The sequence below is a fragment of the Atractosteus spatula genome, chromosome 16 (assembly GCF_055471065.1).
Source record: "Atractosteus spatula isolate fAtrSpa1 chromosome 16, fAtrSpa1.hap1, whole genome shotgun sequence".
Classification (NCBI taxonomy): Eukaryota; Metazoa; Chordata; class Actinopteri; order Semionotiformes; family Lepisosteidae; genus Atractosteus; species Atractosteus spatula.
Window position 1 is genome coordinate 5,352,957 of NC_142721.1, and position 22,653 is coordinate 5,375,609.

At 37.6% G+C, this 22,653-nt stretch overlaps 1 protein-coding gene across 10 annotated transcripts; it reads right to left on the bottom strand.

The window, feature by feature from the left end:
* Nucleotides 1-4,814: 4,814 nt before the first annotated feature.
* tnnt3a (troponin T type 3a (skeletal, fast)) lies at nucleotides 4,815-21,653 on the bottom strand. Of its 10 annotated transcripts, none has more exons than XM_088935028.1 (15): nucleotides 21,563-21,647; nucleotides 18,848-18,887; nucleotides 18,161-18,174; nucleotides 16,853-16,867; nucleotides 15,418-15,450; nucleotides 13,225-13,245; nucleotides 12,549-12,567; nucleotides 12,239-12,284; nucleotides 11,958-12,074; nucleotides 10,700-10,777; nucleotides 10,140-10,253; nucleotides 9,683-9,792; nucleotides 9,258-9,348; nucleotides 8,522-8,562; nucleotides 4,815-5,128 (listed from the first exon to the last, which is right to left on the bottom strand). In XM_088935028.1, exons 2-15 carry the CDS (start codon nucleotides 18,865-18,867, stop codon nucleotides 5,092-5,094), a joined length of 756 nt encoding a protein of 251 aa, XP_088791154.1. In that variant the 5' UTR covers nucleotides 18,868-18,887; nucleotides 21,563-21,647; the 3' UTR covers nucleotides 4,815-5,091. The 10 variants fall into 10 exon arrangements, with proteins under 10 accessions (XP_088791154.1, XP_088791153.1, XP_088791155.1 ...); XM_088935027.1 differs by lacking the exon at nucleotides 8,522-8,562 and adding an exon at nucleotides 7,375-7,415 and having other exon boundaries at nucleotides 21,563-21,639; XM_088935029.1 differs by lacking the exons at nucleotides 8,522-8,562; nucleotides 16,853-16,867 and adding an exon at nucleotides 7,375-7,415.
* Between the last annotated feature and the right edge of the window lie 1,000 nt (nucleotides 21,654-22,653).

The following is a 22,653-nucleotide window of genomic DNA, read 5'->3' on the forward strand; positions in this document are numbered from 1 at the left end:
CCTTCTTTAGGTGTGTGACCTGAGAAGGCTGACACAACTGAAGAAGGCTCCACAGCAGAAACGTTGTTTCTTTTCAACTCTTTTCAGCATGGAATAAACCTTTACTTGTTCCCTTGCAGCCTACGCACGCTGACGAAGCGACCTACTCGAACTATTTCTAAATTCTTTCATTCACATTCCTGTGACTCTCAAATACTCATAAGGAGTAAATATACTAACTGCGATTACACATATTGCCTTGTGGGGGAAAAAAAGAATCTTGTAACTCACTGGGGCTTCTGAAAACGTGCTCGAATTCTTCCACGTGTTCAGGTGGAACCAAGAAAAAAAACAACCTGGACCGTCAGTCTGTAGCCACGCTCACTCGAATGACGTCCTTGCAGGCCACGCCCTGCGCACCTGTCCGCCGGGCTCTGCGGGAGAGTTTATTCCGCGTCTTATGATTATTTCCTTTATTTTAATGTAGATTAAATTATAATTATGTTGTCTAAGCCTCGCAGGGGGAAGGGGGTAAAACGTACTTATGTTGAGAGAAAAATAGCATTTTTTCCATGTGTTTTCTTTTCCAACGCGATGGAAACGTAACTTGTGTTCCTTTTACATCTTATATAAACATCTTATTCATTTCTTCACACGTATCTTTATTGACATTTATTTTTCGTTTAAATAAATGTTCGTCTAAATTCATCTGTTCTTGCGTTTCCAGTTTGGTGTCTTCTGGCAGGCCATGCTTGGCTCAGCTGCTGGAATTATCCAAGTATAAACCTTTTTATTCGTTTACGTGTATCATATTGAAGTACAATATATACTGAATGTGATGCACCTTGTCAAAAAAGAGTCAAACTAGGCGATACTAGATTTCTCCACGGTAGAAATGGTTTTGACTCGACAACACTGTAGGCGTGCAGTTTATAGAAATCATTTTCGGCTAAAACTGCGATCAGTTTTTTTTTAATGCGCATAATACAGATTCAGAAGAAACCGTTTTGCACCACAACAATTAAACCCACGTAGCCTATAGAGATTTAGATTAATTATTCATGTGTTAACTAAGTTGTTTTGGAAGAATATGCTAATCAACATGGGAATTGTAAAACAAAAAAAAGTACAATGTGGTAATTTCCATATAATCGATACACTGTAGCTGTATTGATTGTGGTGTCTTCGGTAATCACACTTTAAATGTAAGTCTGAGTACTTCAATACCCTGTTGATCAGAAACATTTTCTGTTACAGCAGGCTAAGCGCTTTTTTCCAGCTGTAACTCTTTTAAAACTGTTTCATCTTCTGAACGTGTCCGTCAATACAGTTTGATCTAACCAGCTGGAATAAATTTCGATGCCCTGTGTTCGTAACAGAAACCGCAGCTAATATCGATGATTTCTGTTGTTTTGCAGGAAGTAGAGATGCGTTGGAGAAACAGTAACGTGCTCTGTGTTTTTCCATGTAGTTGCTTGCAAATCGTTTCGTACTCTGTTTACTTGTAAAAAAAAAATAGTAGTGTTAATGTAGCCGTACTTGAACTCTTTGCAATTCAAGTGCATATTGATTTTCACTTCAAAACCTGTGCATCTGTCGTACTGGAGTGCCTTGTTTTATATACGATTTTCGCTCAATAAATTAATGGAAGTTTGATTTTATTTCCTTTCTCATGCAGAGACACTCCACCCCCCGTACCCCCGTGGTCCAGAAAAATGTTGGTGAGTTTTTTGGCGGAGAGATTGTGCGAACAGTTTCTGAGAAGCGAGGCGATGGGTGGGCTCTCTTATCCTTGGAGTCACCGACTGAAAGGGGACACCCTATCGCATTTTGAGTTGGAAACTGCAGAGGCCACCCCCGTTCCAGATTTTCCTGCCAAAAAACTTGCATATCTCGGGTATTTTTCTGGGCGTTATCTCCATCCATCAATCAAACCTAGCCTAGCCAAACACGCTCGAATTCAATAAGAAACCAATAGGTCATTTAATAAGAAATCAGACACATTCCTGTCCCACTACTCTAATATTTAGAATATACGTTCAGCCACATAGGAATTCAATGCTACCTATAAATTTAAGAGCACGTACCACTTACAGCGTGTATCATACACGACTTAACTCCCTGCTTTGAACACCATTGTTACAATTATTTCCCCCTCATATTTACCCAATAGATGAATAAAAGAACCAGCGCCTTAGAGTTTCCTGTTTCTATTCAACAAAAGCACAACGAAAATAAGTTATATAGTTTGTATAAATCCTGCTGTTCTGGCGTTGAAATGCTGGGAAAGACGTGTTGTCTTATCGAGTTACACAAATATACATACATGTAGTATAGCGGGAGGTAATATAACTTAACCAGGAAGAAACCCTTTTTCATAACTGGGGGCCCGATTTTAAATTCATTTTGCCACCTGGAGACATAAAAAATTTAAGAATTAGTCAATTTAATTTTGACAATATTTTATAATTTCGGAGCGGAAAGCGTTATGATAACCTGAATCCGAAAGGGAGAAATTAAACATCTATTGACTTTATAAAGCAAATGTTTGAAGGTAAACTACAGCTTTTTTTCGTTAAAGGACCTAGAGATACAATATGTAAAAAAAAAACACTTAAATGAAAGATAGTATAAGAACGCTTAATGCAGATCTTTAAAACTTCAGAGAGCACGACCAAACGGACAGAACATTAATGCCGGCGTCCTAAAACACAAATTAAACCGAAAACAAATATTATTAACAAAAGTAGCAACGGCAGTGCATTTTGTCTCGCTTTCCTCGAACTGAGATTTTATTTTTTGCATTTAAAATAAGAAAAATAGAAATAAAACGCAAACGCACCTAAAGCCGCAGAAACTCGCCCCGCCGCCATCTTGCCGGGCGCACCTGTGGAACAGGTAGAAGGGGCGTGTCCGCTGAGGAAGGTCACTCTGGAAGCGGGCTCGACTCCCGAATTACAGCTGTGGATTCAGCTACAAGGCTTCAGCACTGACTTTATTGAAGATAAATAGATACTTTAACTCAACAAAGCATACATAAAGTATATAACGGCTAAGGATTAAGGATTGTATTAGACAACCTAATACAGTGACAGTAGTTCAAGTAGGTCGCTGCGTAGGCAGCAAAGGAACATGGTAGCGGGTTTATTCCGTGCTGAAAAGAGAAGAAAGTTAACACAACGTTTCGGCTGTGGAGCCTTCTTCAGTTGTCAGAAAGACGTCTCTCCCCCGAGATGGTTTAGCTTACCGCTGGTTGATCGTATCAGGAGAAATGTGCTGGCGAGAGACCCCTGTCTCTCCTACCTAGGACTACACCTCTCTTTCACTGCTTGTGCCACACCTGTCCTGAAGGTTTCTCAGTGGTATAAGGAGCTGCTTGTTAGAATCGAATTAAGAACTATTCATTTCTTAAGGACTTTCTTAAAGGAAAATGGAGCCCCCCAAAACGGCCGGCGTGGTAGAGCACAGCCACCTCTACAAACTCACCCCGACAGCGTAAGAGCTAAATCCGGGGTTTAGCTCTCAGACTGACGGGGAGCCTCGGGGCCCGTGTTCAACTCACGAAATTCACAGGGAGTCGATCCTTAGAAGTGTCCGATGCTTCAGCCCGCGGAGCCATCAGGCCGGCCACGCAAAGGATGCAGTAAATCTCTTAGTCAAGCCACGTTTCAGTTCCGTGACTAGGCTGTTCCCCCTGTTTGCTCGCTTTTCAAGCATTAATGCTACTGAGACGCTTTGTAAAGCGCTTTTCGAGCCTTTTTTGTGACTGCACATGACTTGTTTATCTTTTCGGATGACAGTGGAAAAAATAAAGTATCAAATTCGCAGGAGAGTTTAGGGTGCCTGTACTGTATGCCACTTGTCAGACGTGAATTCTGGGGGGTTAAAATGTTGATGTTTTTTATTTATTATACAAAATATCTGGAATTATTCTAAAGACAATTTAAAACTACATGAACGATTAAATTCATGTAAATGTTGCATACCCTAGCTGGTGTCTGGGCAGAGTATCCCTTTAATTCCTTTATAGTAGGTGTCATGACATGATATACTGTATTTCCATGGACGTTTGACAAGGTTTCCAAATAGAAGTTTAATCCTTCAGATTAAAGATTTGAAAATCAAAAGCAATACATGGAAATAGAATGTGAACTGGTGTATGGATAGGAAATGTTTCAAAAAAATAAATTACACCTTGTCCCCTTAAGGGCTCCGTAATAATGAACCATTTAATGAATAAAAAAACATGTTAGTAAAACCATTTGCTGTGCTCATTCTCAGTACGTTTTAACAAACCGTTATTTTTTAGAATAATTTCTTTCCTTTTCCTTCTCCAACATTGTTAAAACACGGTCCATCTCCAGTACAAAAAGTGTTACTCCAGTCTCGGCAAGCTACTATCCATCGCAGGGCACAAACAGACACGCACACACACTCGCACCAGGGCTAATCTACCAGTATGTCTTTGGACCGTGGGAGGAAACCGGAGCCCCCTGACCAAACTCACGCAAGCACGGATCCTTTGAGACGAAAAGAGCTAAGTTATTTTATCTTTAAAAATGTATATAAAAACATCTGCTTGTTTGTTTCTGGTGTTTACATGTATACATGATAGCATAGTAACTTTATTTCCAGCTAAGTTCAGTATTTCATAGAATGTGATGCCCACCTGACCATTTTATTCTTTTAACGCATAAAATCTCGGGCTTCTCCTAGGTTGCCACCAGGATCTGATCTTCTCCACCTATTCATTTCCTTCTTAGCAAAACAACAGAGCTTTCGATTGACTGTTTTTTTTATTGAGATGCAAACAATCATAGGGCTACAGACAGTAATGTAGAACAGTTACGCTTTTATTTACAAAAATGAGAACCATGCCAGTCCAGGATGGGAAGGTACAATGGCAGCTATTCTAAGACAAGAAATAATGGTTCTGCTGGACCTGTCACAACACCAAACAGAGAGTAAGACAAGAGTGTGAGCTGTTGCCATGCCATTGTTCTAGTTGTAATCTGGATTGCTGCGGCAGGCAGGTGTCCTCTACTGAAGTAGTCCAAGCTCCAAGCAGTGGGGTGGGTGCGGTCTGGGATTGAAGGCTGCTGGTCAGGCTGCTTACTTCCTGCGACGGACAGCAGCACCCTTCTTGCTGCTGTAATACGACAAGGAAGACGAGAGAGAAAAGCACTTTAATTTTCCTGTCCCCACTGCTGACAGACAGGATTCGCTCCCGAGAAACAGAATGGAACAGAAGGCTCACGAATTCATGGACACAAGAGGAGTGACACACTGAGCTCTAGACTTCCTTTGATCTCTGGCTTTTGATCTAATTTATAAGGGATAGAGTAAGGTCTAATTCCTTTAAAACCTTCACAGGATTTGCTGTCATTTTATTTTTCTTCTGAATTAAACATCTGCCATTCATGTGATAAAAACATAACCCACTCCACCGTTCTTGTACTATAAACAGAAGATATTCTGCAGTGATAAATGTATATCAGGAACATCAGCAATTTGCTCAAAGCCACCACTACAGTTTTCTACAATTAAAATAGAGTTTAGACTGTTATTACGTGATTTGTTCCTCTGTTCACATCCATAAATCTAAAGGGTTACCTTTTGTACTACAAAATATAGATCTAGAAAGATTAATGGATACCTTGGAACTAAACAAAGAAATAAAGATGTGGGTGAAAAAATAGAACAGTGAAAAAGACCTTTGTACAGCTGTGTGAGTCTAGAAAGGTCTGAAAATAATAGAATATGCCTGTAAAAGTAAATAATATGTACAAGACAGCCTCTAGTATCACCACAGAAAATCCAAATGTATAATTTATTATGGAAGTGCAATGCAAGGTGTACTTTTTGTTCGCTACTACACCTTTTAAGCGATGATATACTGTACTGTATGTGGTCCATTACCAATTCATAATACATATATAAATGAGATCTGCTTAGCTTATGATCCAAACATTTTATTATTTAGTTAAAACGATGCAAATTAATTGAACACTTTTCACATGGTAAAATGAATGAATATTTTTTTCTGTTTTTGTTCTGTATTTTTGCTGCTTTACTCCATTCTCCCTATGGCTTGATTGATCTATTACTTTTGTAACGTACAGTATTGATTACAATACTGTACAGTACAGTATTGATTACAGTTTTGATTACATGTTATGTTATTACACTGTTATTGTTATTGTGTTACTGTCTATTGTCTTATCTTCTGTTCTATTTATATACTGCACCTGAGTGACTAATTTTCACTATACTATGCACCTGTGTAAGTATAATGACAAATAAAGTTGAATTAAATGATCAATGCTTCACATAACAAACACGTACAGAGATTTGATAATGATTTACTGCATTAAAGACATAGTGAAGTCTCATACAACATGCTTGCAACCACTGAGGAATGAAAGGAACAGAAAATCATAAAAGTAAGCATGCTCCTTTATCTCAAACCATGCAGTACTTACTTTTTGTTTTACAGAAAGGGGTATTAAATACACCAAAACAAATTGTTGCATGGATCTGCCACTGACCTGTTGAATAGACTGCTTAATGTTAAGCAGTTTATTGTGATGGAGATTCATGCAATGTTTTTCTTCTGTGAAGAAAGAATATTCGCAACACGCAACTTGGCTACTGATCACATACCTTCTTGAAATCCCTTGTAGAAGCAGTCAAACACTTAACACTAACAGAGCCACCGGAGTTGGCAAAGAAAATGCATTTATGTCCAGTAGATAGGGGAATTCATAATGCAGGATTGTGGATAACAATTTATAACTTGATAAAAGCCAGCAGTTTTTTTTTATTACACATTTTTGTTCTAGATGTCCAAGTATTCAAATTGGAATACCACATTTTCTTATTTAAGATTTTAAGAGCTTTGCATACACAGACATTTCTCTTGATGTTTCACACAAGCTTACAAATAACAGACAGTGATATTACAGGCAATTTCCCAGATAAATTGCTGTATGCATTTTCTTTGACTGTATCCGTGAAAACACTGAAGCAAACACAAAACCACAAGACATCATAACAAAAAACATGGGCTACTACATTGTGTATGATTGTAATGCGATCTCTGTTGTACTGTGAGGTACAAAAGAGTACAATTCAGATTCTTCTGTACAGTCTTCCTAAATCTGCATTGGTAATTTAGTCTTTGTTTGTAGTCTTAAGAGATGTTTTATTGGTCGTGATATGCAGTATGCTTATTCAGACTCTTATCTCTAATAATCCAGATGCTAATTCAGCACTGAAGGATTTTGCTGTGTGTTTGTTTCATGTTCGTTGGGATGATGAAGATCTGTTAGAAATGTACCAGAGTCCCATGATGCTGTCAGATGAAACTGAATGGAATGGGGAGGCTCTACTTACTGTTTCTCCAGCTCATCAATTCGGTTTCTGAGTGAGATGACCTGAAAACAACATACGATTGCATTTACTCAGGAGAAAGCTTGGCTCCATGTGTGGGCTGGGCCAGGGAACATTACCTTATCACAGCAGCAACCATGTCCTTTCTGAAGACCACTTTCCACAGAGTACATCCTGCAAGTTGAGGTGGAAAACAAGTGCCCAGCCCTAAGCACAATGTATTTCCGAGATGAAACTTGTTAGTTTCTCATTATTATTGATACCTAACTTAAAATTAACCAGATACAGCAGTTAAGTGCAAAATTAGTCAGCGATGATTTAGACCCAACTGCCTTGTTTCTTATGAATATTAAAAAGTATAAGAAATCCATATAAAAAAAGACTCAGAAATGTCCAAAAAGTGTCTTTTGCTGTAGTACTCCTTACAGTGAGCTTTGTATTATTACTTAAAAATAAAAAGGAAGATCACAGCTATTAGTGGTCTCTCTTTTTAGCCAGTTTCTAAATGGATGTCCAGAGGGTTTATTAGGCAGATGTTTTCCACCTCTTAAAATAAAACACCTGGAACATGAGAATCCAGTTACTTACAGCTTCCTGTGGAGCCTCCTTAATGCTAGAGGAAGAGGGGCAAAAATTTTAGTCCGACCCCGTGGCTAACCAAAGAGCTCACTTACCGTAGGAGGAGCTGTGCCTAAACCTTATATACATGGGGCAAGAGGTTCAGAGGTCTATTATAAGGATGGGATCGAAGGAGAGAAGAGGAGAAATGGAAGTGGTAGTACAGAATTTGAACTGTTATCCTATAAGCCGGGGTCTTGAAGTTTAAAACCTCATGTCTGAATATGCAGGAACCTGGTCTGCTACTTTGAAGAACAAAGAAAATTCAGACATTGGAATACTTTTTATATGGGAAGTGTTTATACAATCGGAAGAGCATTGTCTTTCACCCCTTTCATTTTAGATGTTGATGTCTGTGGGACAAACGGGGTGAATTTCTTATCAAGGCTTCAGTTGCATGATCCTTGAAAGACCTCTTGGTGAACACTGACCTAATGCCCCATTTCCATGGTCACCTTGAAGTGGCCCATGCAGGCAGACCATGCGTTGCTGGCTGAGCCTGGTAGCTTTGTCACAGGCACTCTGTACTTACAATTTACTCAGCTCTTCCACCCTCTTACGTAGTGTTACCACCTGAGGGAGATTAAAGCAAAACTGGTTTTCACCACAACACTGGTTTGTGTCCCGACAACATTCTATTTTAGTTTGGCTCTCGGCATAAATTAGCACATAATTTGTGAATTGCGTTGCAATTAATTAGGTAATTAGTTGTTCTTCAGTCAACTCTCTCTTTTAAAGGTATAAAATTCCATCTTTTTAGTTAACCAGGGTCTTGCCAATGTATTACACTGCAGAATTACCATGAACATATTCTTTGTCCTATAGATCCACCAATCTCCAGCAAGGTGATTCCAGAAATTCAGCAGGCTGTCTTAGAAAAAACCCTTCCATGAAACGAACATAACAGACCATAAGTAAAAACCGTTGCACCATTGATGCTACTAATATTATTGTAGAGGTTTTAAAACCTCAGAGCCTCTAAGACTGGGGCGGCATAGTTTGTTGCTACTAATAGTTATCTGCCTTCGGTACCCACGGATCTTCTATCTTCATCATGGAATTTCAACTGTTAATTTGCTTTAAAAACACAGACTTCTGAAATCATCCAGGCGCTACATTAAAAAGCTGAAAGAAGCTGGGGAAAGAAAAGCAAACTTCAGGTCTTCATACAGTAAACCACGTGTAGAAAGGTCATGAAAAAAGAAAATACAGTCACATTTGCCTTTTCCTTCGGGAGTGTTAGAGCTCTGGAAAGCAGAAACACTCACCTCATACTTCTGTCTCTTCAGCTTCTCCGTAAAGTCAAATTTCTCAGACTCCAGGGAGTGCATCCAGTCCCACAGCTCCTTAGCTTTCTCTCTGTAGCAGAAATACAGCCATAGGAATGAGCCAGTCTGGTTTCATAGAGCTCCAAGAATGCTCTTTACAAGGAACGTGTGCCTGGAAAACCTGTTGTTTTCTATGCCATTCCTCTGCTTATGCAGCTGTTGCTTGATTTTAATATGATTTCTCTTCCTAAGTAGAAGTCACTTTCACTAAAGAAATGAATAGGAAAATAAACAGAAATGCTCAAGTTTTATATTAATCACTAAAATCCAGGACATTTTACATGGGGATAAACAAACAATGTAAACCATGCCTTTGTGAATTTTCCATATTTGCAAATCTGTTTGATCATTTTAGCGATTCTTACCTCAGCTTGTCCTCACTCAGATGGTCAATGTTCAGAGGCTTGCGTCTGTCTGCCAGGATCTTCTTCTTCTTTTCTCTCTCGGTCTGCTTTTTGCCTCTCTTCTGATCAGCCTAAATTTCCAAGAACAGTAAAGGTCGATGACGCTACCACGATGACGGTACCACGCTACCGCCAGCAGATGCACATGGCACAGAAACATTGTAAAACAAGAAACCCATGTGTGCCAAACTGTAATAGAACGGTTCTAGTCAGAGATATCCTGTTTCCTTGTGAAACTACTAATGAAACAATGAAGACCAATGATTTTAAAGTCACTAAAAATTATAATGTCATGGGGAAAAAATAGCTGCACATACTGCATTGTTGTTATCTAGTTCAACCCTGAAACTCGTCTCCAGTAACACTGAGGCCCACTGATGGCATGCTCAGTCTCTGTGCAGCGTGCGGGAACTCTTACCTTAGCAAGGTAGCTGCTGTACTGAGAGCCCATGTTGGTGAGGGCCTTCTTCTTCTTGGCATCCTCTTCAGCCCTCTTCTTCTGATCTTCCTCCTCTTTCCTGAGCCTCTCCTCCTGTTGGGACAAAGCACACACACATGCACAGTTCAATCAAACAGGCCGGAGGAAGGTCAAGATCCCCTTGTCAGTTCATTCTCAGGTTTTGGAAATGGCGCTGTATGCAAGATGACATCAGTATGTGCATGATTGGCTGCAAACAAAAGCTTAGATTTGGACCTTTCTTTGCAGTTTATGCTGGCGTTTTACTTGTTTCATCAAACGTTCAACTTCAGCATTCACTTTGAATACATGCGTATAGAACATTAGGAATACAACACAATAAGACATCACTGGAATTAATACATCATCATTGTATCATTATAAAAGACACTGCCTGATTTGTGCAAGCCACTGTATTATACAACAATAGATGTGCAAGTTGCTGTTAATTTGTAATGATAGGGATAATGCAGCAGCCCATATCAATTTCAGTAAGTGATTCCTATAGGCTTGTCATTCACCTCTCGTCTCGCCTGGCGCTCTTTATCCTTCTCAGCTCTTTCTCTCTGTTGTTCGGCTCTCTCTGTTCTGCGCTTCTCCTGTTTGAAAAGAAACACAGCAGGGTGATGTGATGTAGAACTGTGATGCCTCTGATTATTACAGTGATATTTACTAGACTGAAATGATGCAACATAAATTCAACATAGGAAAGAAAAATTCATGTTCATTTTAAAGCATTTTCTATTGTCAAAGGTAGTTAGAAGAGAAATGTATATGCCCGTGTCTGCCTGATTAAAGGACTGCATTTGTAGTCTGACTGACAGATGTGTGACTAAGAGAAATGACACGGTCTTCTGACCACCTGTGTCTTGTAGGCACCTATAGGCAGAGAACATGCATTTATGAGTCTGTTTAAACTTTGTACTGTACATAAGAGTAATCACTCAATTTAGTTTTGAAGTATATGATTTTATCTTTATTAAATGACTTTTTGTCTAGCCACCAAGCTCTCATTTCAATGTTCATTTTGTACAACAGTTCCAAGTCCATCCTGCTCTGTCTAGGTTTCTTCCTACAGTTTTTTGCCCTTGCTATATGTACTGTACTGTATATTGGAAACCTTGTTAATGAGTATATGTATGACTAGCTTGTTTATAACTACGGCAAACTTATTCTATGAATCTGCACAATGTTTTGACATATGAACATTGTTTCCCCATTTTGCCCCTTTTACATGAAGCTTATTAATCGTATTATGCCAAACATATCCCCCTTTCTTGTGCCAGAACTGAATTTCACCTGAACTTCTGAATACAGTGATAGATCCAGATTGTCTGTTCACATGGCTAAGGCAACCACTGTCCTCTAAACCAGGGGTGCAAATCCAAGTCCTGGAGAGACCCTGTGCTTTCTGCTTTTCCATCCAAAGAAGCTTTTAATCAGTTACTCCAACTCAACTTTTTAAAGGTGCTCCATATATAATTATACCCTTTTCACCTTTTCTACACATACTCTTTGGTATCAGAAATTACACTACAGAGGTTTTTGTTCTCCGAAACTCAGTAGAAACTCAGTAGAATCAGAATCAGTAGAAATTAGTCAGCCTCTGTAATTAAGAGCTCAGCTGGAAGGAAAACCTGAAGATGCAGGAGTCTTCCATAACCAGAATGGCAAACTAAATCAAATTAAAACATGAGGGAAGTGGGGCGAAATGGAACACAAACTAGGCAAAGTCATAACAAAAACATTTATACGGCACTGGATATCTGAGTCACTCACAATTCTCTCCTTCAAGGCAATAAGCTCCTCCTCTTCCTTCTTCCTGTGCTCAAAGTGAGCATCAATCAGACCCTGCAGCTCCATAAGGTCCTTGTTCTGACGCTTCTTCTGGATGTCCTGTGAGAGAGTGAGACAAATGTGATTAGATATTGCATTTCGCCATGGCTCATGCACTCTACATTTGGGTAACATAAATTCAGCTAAATGCATTCATGGGCAATGTATTCTACAAATGATGAAAAAGCTACACATAAGAAATGAAAACATTTAAATTTACTCACATCAAAGTCCACCTTCTCCCCCTCAGGGATCTTAGGGGCAGTAGGTCTGAGAAGTATTGATAAGAGTTCAGTTGAGTTTGGTCAAATACAACACAATTATAATAAATATAATAACACAAATATAACACAATTGCTGACAGTTAAGGAGAATCAGGCTTTATAGATGTTACTCAGATGGTAGTAAATGATGTAAATAAATGATGTAGTTTATTTTACTGTTTCATTAATTAATGTCAATAATGCAAATTGTACTTTCTTAAAGGAAAACATTTTTCCAGAAACCTAGATTTTAAGTTACGTATTTACTTACTTGTACTTTGGTTTCTCTTCTGTTAGATAAAAAAAACAGAAAAGGGACAAGAGCATTTCACAAAGTTATAAATCCACAGACTGACGACATGAATGTTGAGACTGCACATCCAAACCTTACATTTAGTGAGTAAATGCTATTTTGTGATAACTGAATGGTTTTAAAATAAAATGGCGAACTCTAAGACAAGTCATTTACAAAACTAATACACAACTAGTGTATCCTTTCATTAGGATAAAGTGTTAATTTATGTGTTTGGGTAAATTAATTGAAAACAAGATATATATTTGATATACTAATATACATATATTACAAAATCACACAAAGGGTGTCATATACTATATTTATATATTTCTATATATATAATTTTACCCAAATTGTAATCAATTAAAATACTACAAAACAGGAGGAAAACACTATGTCATAATTAGATATACCTTCAGTAACACATCTGTCTCATTGAGTAATTTGTGCCACAGAATTATCCACAGACAAAATAAAAATGGCTCCATTGTTCAGACAAGTATTACAGAACAGATACTGTACGGATGAGTATGGATGGATCTACCAGCATTTTACAGTATATGCTTTTGGCTTGACCCTCCCACCCACTTCCACTTGTCAGAAACGCAAGCACAGAGCAGCAAAGGATAACAATTATTGTGCCGCAAAATACCATCGTGTTCTTCGTCTTCGGCTGGTGTGCCGCATGTCATGCGAAGCCAGAAAAGAAAAGAAGCAAAGCAAGGAATAAGCAAAGTGATAACGCATTGTGAAGCAATGACAGCATTTCATATTCCTTCACCCTTTTCACTGCATGACAGCTGACCAAACCCTTCTGCTGATTTGAAGCTGTCGATCTTTATTTTCTCAGCATCAATTTTACTGGGCCACTGATTTGAACTTTTTTTTAACTCCCAATTATCCCAAAACATGTTGGCTTTCTAGCATAAGATACCTATTCGGCAACGAGCCGGTCCAATAGCTACATAAACCAGTGGGTTTGTAAGGATCTCTATTTTGTGTTAAGTCCTCTTTTATTATTGCTAGAAGATTCAGAAATAGGTCAACATACCTTCCTCTTCATAGGTCTCTGGATAATGCATGCAGCAAGCAATCAAAGCAGAAAGCAAAAAAAGACATCATTGGCGATAGGAAAGTCATTTGCACATTGCTCTTAAGACACACATGTTCACAAGCTAAACAATTGCAAAGGATAGCAAAACTGATTAAGCACTGACTGGGGCTGAGAGATATTTTAGCAAAATACATTTTGGAAAGAAATCTTTATCAGTCAAGCATATACAAATCATCAAACTGAATTTTTAACATCCCAAAAAGGATTGAATAAAGAACCATCTAGTTTAGAATTTAATACGGTAAATATAATGTTTGTTTTGTGTGCACATTAAAAAAGGCTATTTTTAAAAAGTAATGTATTACAGTTGCAAGTTCCCTACTCTTTTTGAATTCCTAAGAATATGTGGTAAAACATTTTTAGAGAATGTGTATTACATTACATAGTCACTATACACACAACATAATGTAGATCACTGTGGTTGATTGATTCTCAAAATTGATTCATATTATTAATTATACTAAATAATATATATATATTTAAATAAAGCTGTTTGTTCTAAAAATTAATCATTTACTTGGAACTGTAATGTCGTGCTTTTCAAAAATAACATTCCCCACTACTTGGTAGATTTGCTTATCCCAGTTCAGTCACAAATTTCTTTCTAATTAAATTTTTTAATTTAAACTGTTTGTGGTATTTGTCTTTGAAAAAGGAAAAGCAACGGAGACACCACAGTGACTGAAGGGGACAGAAATGCTTCCTGTCCCTGTTACGTTTCCCAGACGTGCAGGAAGAAATCAGGCTTAAGGGTTTTGACAGACCTCCTGCAGCACAAAATCAGGGACCATAGAATTATGCCTTCAGCCAGCTATGAGCCACAGTACAGACCCGCATTTTGAAAAGGAGTTCAAAGACAGAAATATGCTTTCCAAAAAGAAACTGAACAATTATAATGGAAAAGCCAGAATTAGCCATGGCAGATGCTAATGTTTGATCTTTGCCCTGTAACTCAAGTTTTTAAAATGGGGTCAAAAGCAGAGTGAATGAAAAATTTCAATTCACTGAAATTAAAAAAGGCTCAGGTGTGTGTTAATATGCAGTATATACATACAGTAAGGGATCTTGGAACATTTGTAAGCCAAATTAAATAATGTTTATGTGGTTTAAAGAATGGATTTTTTTGTCCCTCAAGCTGCTTATATTAAATCAGTGCAAAACATGCACATAATCAGAAGGTAAACATCACCAGGGATCACAAATAATCCACTGATGTAAATCTCTGCCCATATTTCTAATGATCCTTTAGTCAAGAAAAAAATAGCAGAAGAACATCGATAGATCTCCCTTTTTCTGGAGTTGAAAATGAACATTTCGTGTGGTAAAAGAAAGTGACGCCAGCAGCTGCTTATTAGAACTGTGGGTGACAGGCTGCTTTTGTGGCTTGGAACCTATTAGAATGAATATGGCCGTAGGGGCAAGCCACTTAATCATAAGGGAAAGTGCTGAAAGCAAGATTAATTTGCTTTAAAACTAAGTAAGTGTTTCAAAGTAAGCAGAAAGCATTATGGCATGCTGCTCTGGCAAACTGACTCACACTGTATGTAATACATATATATATTATTGATTTTTTTCTTCATAATCGGTTATGAAGAGGAGGTACTTCTGAACTTAAATTATTCAAAGAATAGAGTCGAGACATTAAGCTGACAGGATGGTACAGCTAATGGGTTCTAACAGTATGGATTCATTGTGGATCTCATGAAGGATGAATGAATACAGATCACATACCTTCATCAGCATGCACCTCCTCGTGGTGCGCTTCTTCAGCAGGTATAGAACATGCAGCAAGCAGTCAGGAGCAAAAATTAAAAAAAAGTTTTGTTTTTTTTAATGTGAGGGCAAACTAGATTTATAACACGATCACCTATCAAAAAGCTCGTTCACCAAAAAGTACAACCAGGGAAAGAAAATGCATCAGGCAACAAGGAGAAGGGGGTGAATACCCACTAGACACAAAAACGAAGAAACAAGGTCAGTAGAGACAGAGGGAAGATATTTAAAAAAATGAAGTACAGTTTCTTATGCACCGGGGATACGTGAGTCAAAAAGTTGCATCTTGCATCACATGCAAAAATGTGCTTTGGAGAGAAAAGAAAACATTGTAAAGTTTGTGGTTGTTGCTTCATGAAGGCATGAAGGTCATCCAGTCAGTGGTCACCCTTAACTAGCTTGTGTTTGACAGACACAAAAGTCACGAGTCAGGTGATTTCAAAGCAAGCAACTGTTCATCCGACACACTTTAGAACACACACCGACAAATACACAAATAAGCACACACAGGAACGAAAACTTGGGAAGAAACATGTCATGGACGGTTCCTGTGGAAGACAGAACAATGCAGCTATGATCCAAAAACACAATTGTTTTAGCGCTGTTATTTCCCTAACGTTATTTCTCTCTTGAGCTGAGCAGAGGTGGGGTGTGTGTGCGGAGCGCGGGTGAATTTTAAGTGGTGTGGGCTGTTCGGTCATCTTGGATACTCAGTGATTTTGCAGCACATGTCAATATGCTGCAGAAATCACAAAGGAAGATCTGAGATTACCTGAACATAGCAGAACACAAAGAGCGTGTAAACGGGCAATTTAACTTACTGTATAGCTATTAACAGTGCTTAATGAGCCAACGATGGTGTAAAACAATAAAAAATGTTGCAAAATTACTGTGGAGCTAATACTTAAACAACTTTCGATTATTACAAATATTTGTTTTATAATGCATTGCATTTTTTTTCTTATTGTACCGCAAAAACCAGCCTTGGATAATGCTGTAAGGCACATACCTAAATCTAGATTTGCAAGACGTATTTCTTGTGTGACAACATCTTTTGGGAAAGAGAAACTCCCTTTACTTCAGAGTTTAATTAAATCTCTTTTAAATTACGTCAGCGTAACTTTGTATCAAGTGTGTCTCCAAAAGCAGCATCACACATGAAATGCCATTTACTTTTGTACACCTTTGGCACACCGCTGCAGCACATGATGATACATCAACACCGGACGAAAGACGTCTTTTCCCCGACATGCCAACGTGACAGCGACAGAACACGATGCGTCACAAACAAGCAGGCTTTGTCAAACACGTCGAAAATTAAGGGTGAAAAAAAAAAGGGCAACAAATTAGTGTCAGTAGGAAAAGTAGAAATCACGGGTGTGTGTTCTTTTACCTTCCTCTTCATATTCTTCATTTTCCGCAAAAAAGCAGCAAAATAGGAAAATTAAAAAGACGGCACCTCTGTACACAATGTACCAAATAATGTCATACAACTTTTTACAAAAGCATGTTAAGCGTACTGTATATAAGCCTTGACATTCTGTTAAAAAAACACACTTGGAAGAAGACAAAAATAAATGTACTTTTATTTCTATTTTTTTTAAATCAAACCCTGTGGACTACAAGGCCTTAACGATAAAACCAACAGACACTCACAAAGAAGAAAGGCGCCTGCAAGCTTTAACGTTGAATCAGAAATGAATTGCTAGCGTGCAGTGAGGACTGTATACCAGCAAAGCCTTGGGATGTCTTAATGTAGAGGTGCAGGACAGAAAGAGAACAAGACAGAGACAGGAAATGTATGTAAATATATTCTAATTTCACTGCTGTCAAAACGGTTCCGTTTCAGAATGTGCCCCCTTGTTTCTGAAAGTCAAGGTAAACTGTACATAATACAGATTTTTATAAAATGAAAATGCGCTGCTCTGTTTCAAGTTTTGCTCTTTTGGTGTTTCAAAAACATGGGAGTCACTTCCTTTACACAGAACAATACTGCAAAATATACTGTACATCATAAATGAACAACTTTCTTCAAGCTATCAACAATATTCAGAGGAATTGCTCTCTCTAATTTTGTTCCATTTAAGTATTTATGTGGTTTCTTAAACAAAAAACTTTTAGCAATAAAAAATAACAACAGATAAATGTACTTTTTTAATAGTTCCACATGAGGCACAGTATATATTTATGTCTGGTTACTTACTTCAGTACCTGCAACTGTACACTGGCAAAAGTAAGGGCATATTTTATGATTTGCTGCAGAACCATTTTAAAAAAAGCTGAAATGAGCTAAAAAGCTTTTCTTTCAGAAACAGCAGCAATCTATGAAACGATTTCAACCCCATTCAAGTCAAGCCAAACCCGAAAAGAATATTTGTCCATCACCTTAAACCTTTATTTGTTCAGGAAACAGATGAATAAAACAATAATTAGATCAAATTATTCTGGGAAATATGCATTTGATAGAACACAGTATGTTAACTAAAGGTTATTGTTGCACTACATTTATTGTGCCACTAGGTGGAAACAGCGAACCTACAGTTCGTCAAAGGCTGTTCACAATTACAAAGTACTGTAGATGACCCATGGCTTTAAAAATAACTTAGGAATAGTTAGTATCACATTTCACTTCGGATATATAAGATTTAATTAAATGTATAAAAATCAAATTTTTATTCAAGACCTTGTGATGGTTACTTACCCTCCACGTGTTCACTGAAAGATAAAAGAACAAAACGTCATAAAGCGTCATACTAAAATTATTCAGTTTTAAAATTACTGAATTACAGTTTTAAAAGTGCAATAAGATCAATAATGTTGCATACAATATTAATATTTCATTTCAACAGTTTTTCAGAGAGGCTTAGTGTCTCAAGTTTGCACAAATGACTTGCAAACTAGTTTTAAAATAACCCAAAATATAAAATCGATTGGTATAATGCGTTTTTTCACCCAGTAATTAGTTTTGAGGAATAATCATTCCATTATAAAAACACTGCTTTCAAAAACAACCCTAGTGCATAAATAACAAATATGATCATTTTTATTAATTGGCTTCCAAGGTAAATTAAAAATAAGGCAGAACCTGATTGATTTAGGAAGCTTTGTCCACAGGAGATTTAATATTGTCATTAAAATATTAAACATGCAAGATTTAGAGTTTATATTTGCATTTACTACTGCACAAATCTAGTTATTTAGTTGATTCATAACTGTCTGTTTGCTATGTCGCTGGGCCACGAGACTGCAAATGTATTTTCTTACATTAGGATATTACAAAGTTATAGAATCTTATGTGGAGACCCATCCTGGTAGGACTATTGGAAAGACACATTTTTGTTGTTTCATATAATTTTTCTTTCTTTAAAAAAAATAAGACCATACTCACACTTCCTCTGTGTCAGACATGTTGACAGTGGACCTTACACCTGATAAGAGCAAGAGAGAGAGAAAGTTCAACTACAGAGAGCAGAGCTGTACTCGCCAGTCCTTCATTTATAGCCACAGGGATGCTGTCACCCCCAAAATTATCTCCTCCCTTTTTCAAGAGGAACGTGATAGGCTAATAACTGTAGCATCACGGAGTGAGTCCCAGAGGAAAAAAGAAAAGGGGGATCAATATAATCATATTCTCGGAAATTAAGATTAACATTTAATTTAATTGGGTTTAAAAGATTAAAAGAGTGGTATTCATTGTGTGTGTTTTTTCAGTGTTTCGGGGAAAACGATGTTATTCAACAAAACTTCAAAGCATAGATATGGTATCTCCATGCCAGCAAGTTAACATCAATACTCTAGAATACCCAAGTTAAGTAGATTCCTGTTTGGAAAATGCCACACAGATTGCACTAATGAAAATGCAATTATTAGGACATTGTTTATACTCAAGGCAAGAGTCTTTCAATGTGCATTGTAAAACCATTTTTGCTGGTAAAATGGTTCTAGGTCAATTTGACCAAAATTGGGTTTCAGCCTTGTAGTTATATTATTTCGCATTGAAATTTAACACCCTCCCTAATATGCCTATTTGATGACACATGAGAAGGAGCAGCTCCTTACATTTACAGTATCTTAAATGTGTGTATGATTCTTTGAGATGCAACTCCCACCAAGAACCCAGAGATCAAGGTCTGTGTTGTCAGATCTGAACATGTTTCTTGGCTAAATCTCATCCAGCAGATTTATGATATGAGTTCAAATATTCATATTACCTGCCAAGCTCATATAAATGAAGTATGGAAAAGTTAAAGGAGCCTTTTGTATGGATATTTTTAGGAGACCTGAAATAATTTGTATTGGGAGATAATCAAAATACAACTTTTACCTTAGACCCAAAGTTCATAAATTAATATAATGACTGCACCTAAGAGACTGACTTTACAAGCATTCAAACCCACAGACAGCTGTGGATGTATTTCAGAATTAGTCCTTGGATCATATTTCTCACCCTCAGCTTGGGTTCTTTCTGTTGGAATAGCTCTCATAATTCCCATTCCGTTTCCTTATCTGGAAACTGCTGCTCACAGCAAGAAGAGATGTGAAAGCCAGCAGAGACGATGCTTTCACTCGGCACGTTTTAAAAAAAATATTTGTCCTACATGAGGCTAGACATCTCTGTTGAAAACGTGATGTGAGCAAATGTGTGTAACAACAGGGCACAACTGTCACATAAAGAGCTCATCAAAGCCAGTGATAATGGAAAATGTATTGTAACATGGAAAAAAAATCAATGTGCAATTGAACCAATAAGGCATTTATGTCAAAGAAATCAAGATACTGATGAAGTGATTATAGTTACCCTTTGATTGCTTTGGAATTGTGAAATCAATGAGAAATAATGCTTTCATGCATTATTATATTAATTTGTTATTTACTACTAATATACAAAAATACAGTTTTTGTGGATCTGAATGTCTTAAAATGATACTTATTTTACTAAGTGTTACTCTTACCTGCTGTTTGAACACTTTAGTAGACATTTCTCATGTGAACATTGTACTGCATAACCCAAAAGAATACCTGTACAGATGTTCACCCCCATGCATTCCTTGGATTTATTACAAAACACATAGCAAGAAAGGTATTAATACATTATTTAGTAGCTGAATCACAGGAGAATTCTATACACCCCATTGTTATTAGCCCTTATTCTACAGTCATTATAATTGTATTATCAGGTGCTCTCTACTAAGCCTTCATTGTCATTGCAAACATAGATCCAAAGTCTGAAAAATAGCGACAAGTTCAAGGAAGTGATTTGTAAATCCTAGGCTTAAATACACCACTGATATACTGACAGGAGTTTTGGAACCAGTACAAATAAACTGATCTACAGAATGTGTTCTGTGACCTTGTAACATCATACCCAAGGGTTGGAAATAAATGTGTCCACCAAATGACATGAAGAATTTGATCCAGCAGTGACCATATACCATCTGTTTACTGTTTTCAGTTACTCCTTAACTTACACACACATCCATAAAACAAAACACGTATTCACCTAACCTTGTCTCAAGATAAAATGATATCGTACAATACGGACTGAATATATCGTGCCAAATGTACTGTATATACTGACCGCATGCAGAAAACATTTCCTCTTTCTAGCATTTCTGATTCTTATGTATTAAATGCAAAAACAATATTTCTCCATTTTTAGGCAGAACACATTTAAATAGTCAAATTTGGATTGTCGTTAAATTTATCAAATTTCAAACAATTCCTTGTCATAATGTTGAACATGCAGACATGTTAAAACAGGATCCTCTCCAAGGTGCTTGTTAAACAAAACAAAAATATAACTTTGCATCTAAATAGGCTCCTGTGGTGAACCAGAACAAGCAATCTTTTCATTTACACAAATCCAACTTGTCTTTGTGTTCCAGATGACACATTTGGATGATAACAAGGCACTTAGAGAATTGGTTTGCTCTGGGCCTGTTAATTGGAAAGTAGGTGCATCGTGAACCAGCCCCATTTTGAAACGAGTGGTCACAGATACAAGTGCATATTACAGGTTATTGGGAAAACAAGTATTTTATTATCTCCTGCCTACTAAGTGTGTTGCACAGAACCCCCAGACTATACAGGCTCTTTCTCTTACCTCCAACAAGCTGAAAGAAGTGAGCTCCCTGTTGGCGGAGACTGGCTGTAGGTCTGCAAACTTCCCAAGGTGATTAAGTCCTCCTGTTATAGTGATATTTGATCTCTTGAGGATCCTTATTGGCTGCAACTCCTTGAGACCCTGTGAGCTTGGGAGGGTGAGAGTGTCTTCGCAGGGCCACTGAATAAGGGAAGGAATAGATTATGCAAAAGAGGGAAGGAACATGTTTGGAGAAAAGCACCCGAGACTCCTGTTGCTATATTTGAATCAAACTAGGCAAGCAGAAAATTATGAAGGGTTTTGTTTTAGGGACCCGATGAATGCACTATGAGGGAGGTAGAGAATAGCTTGGCATAATTCTTGCCATCTGAACTTCATCAGAACTGGAAAATAATAATAACAACACACTTGATATAAATTCAGAATAAAATGACACCAGACTCTGAAAGCAACAAGGACAGTATTGTGTTTATGAACAAAAAGAATTTTTTTTTCATTTTTACACTTTGTTGTTGCATAAAACTGGAAGGTACTTGCAGAAAACCCTCAGGACCTTTGGGATAAATCCTTACAGATTTCCAGTGGTTGGCAAAAATCCTTTGTTTTTGTGGTGTACTCATTGTGAGGCTCTCAAAAGAGCCCTCTGGTATTCTTAAAGCAGTTTATATACATTTTGGCTTTTAAGATCTGTGCAGGCATTGCTTGTGGGGAAATCTACAGAACTGAGGCTCCTATAAATGTAACTGATATGACTTGAAAAATGGAATACAAATAACTAAAATGTTTTTTAATGTGAGTAAAACAGGAAAATGAAAAGGCTCCATTCATACAGGTGAAGCTTCACTAAAGTTCAAACAAACAAAGGGATTTGTTTCCCTTGTGATCCTGGTTAAATGGTTACAGGGCTGGTCTGCCTGAGGAAGCAGAACTTTCGGGGCAGAAAAGTCTTGGGAAAAGTCTCACAGCCACCTGTAGGGGCTGCTGCACTTAGAAATGAAAGTGGATGCAGGGGCTAGAATACCAGGTTAGCTAATGTGCTTAAACCTCCCCCTGTTGTAGCTGACAGTTCCTGTAACTCTGTCATAGTGGAA

Bases quoted from the DNA above. Each gene is read 5' to 3' on its own strand.
- tnnt3a (XM_088935028.1), bottom strand. From the start codon at position 18,867: ATGTCTGACACAGAGGAAGT. The intron at 12,075-12,238 runs GTGAGTAAATTT...ACTCTCTCACAG, and splicing joins GGGAGAAGGTGGACTTTGAT to GACATCCAGAAGAAGCGTCA. The intron at 9,793-10,139 runs GTAAGAGTTCCC...TTGGAAATTTAG, and splicing joins ACAGCAGCTACCTTGCTAAG to GCTGATCAGAAGAGAGGCAA.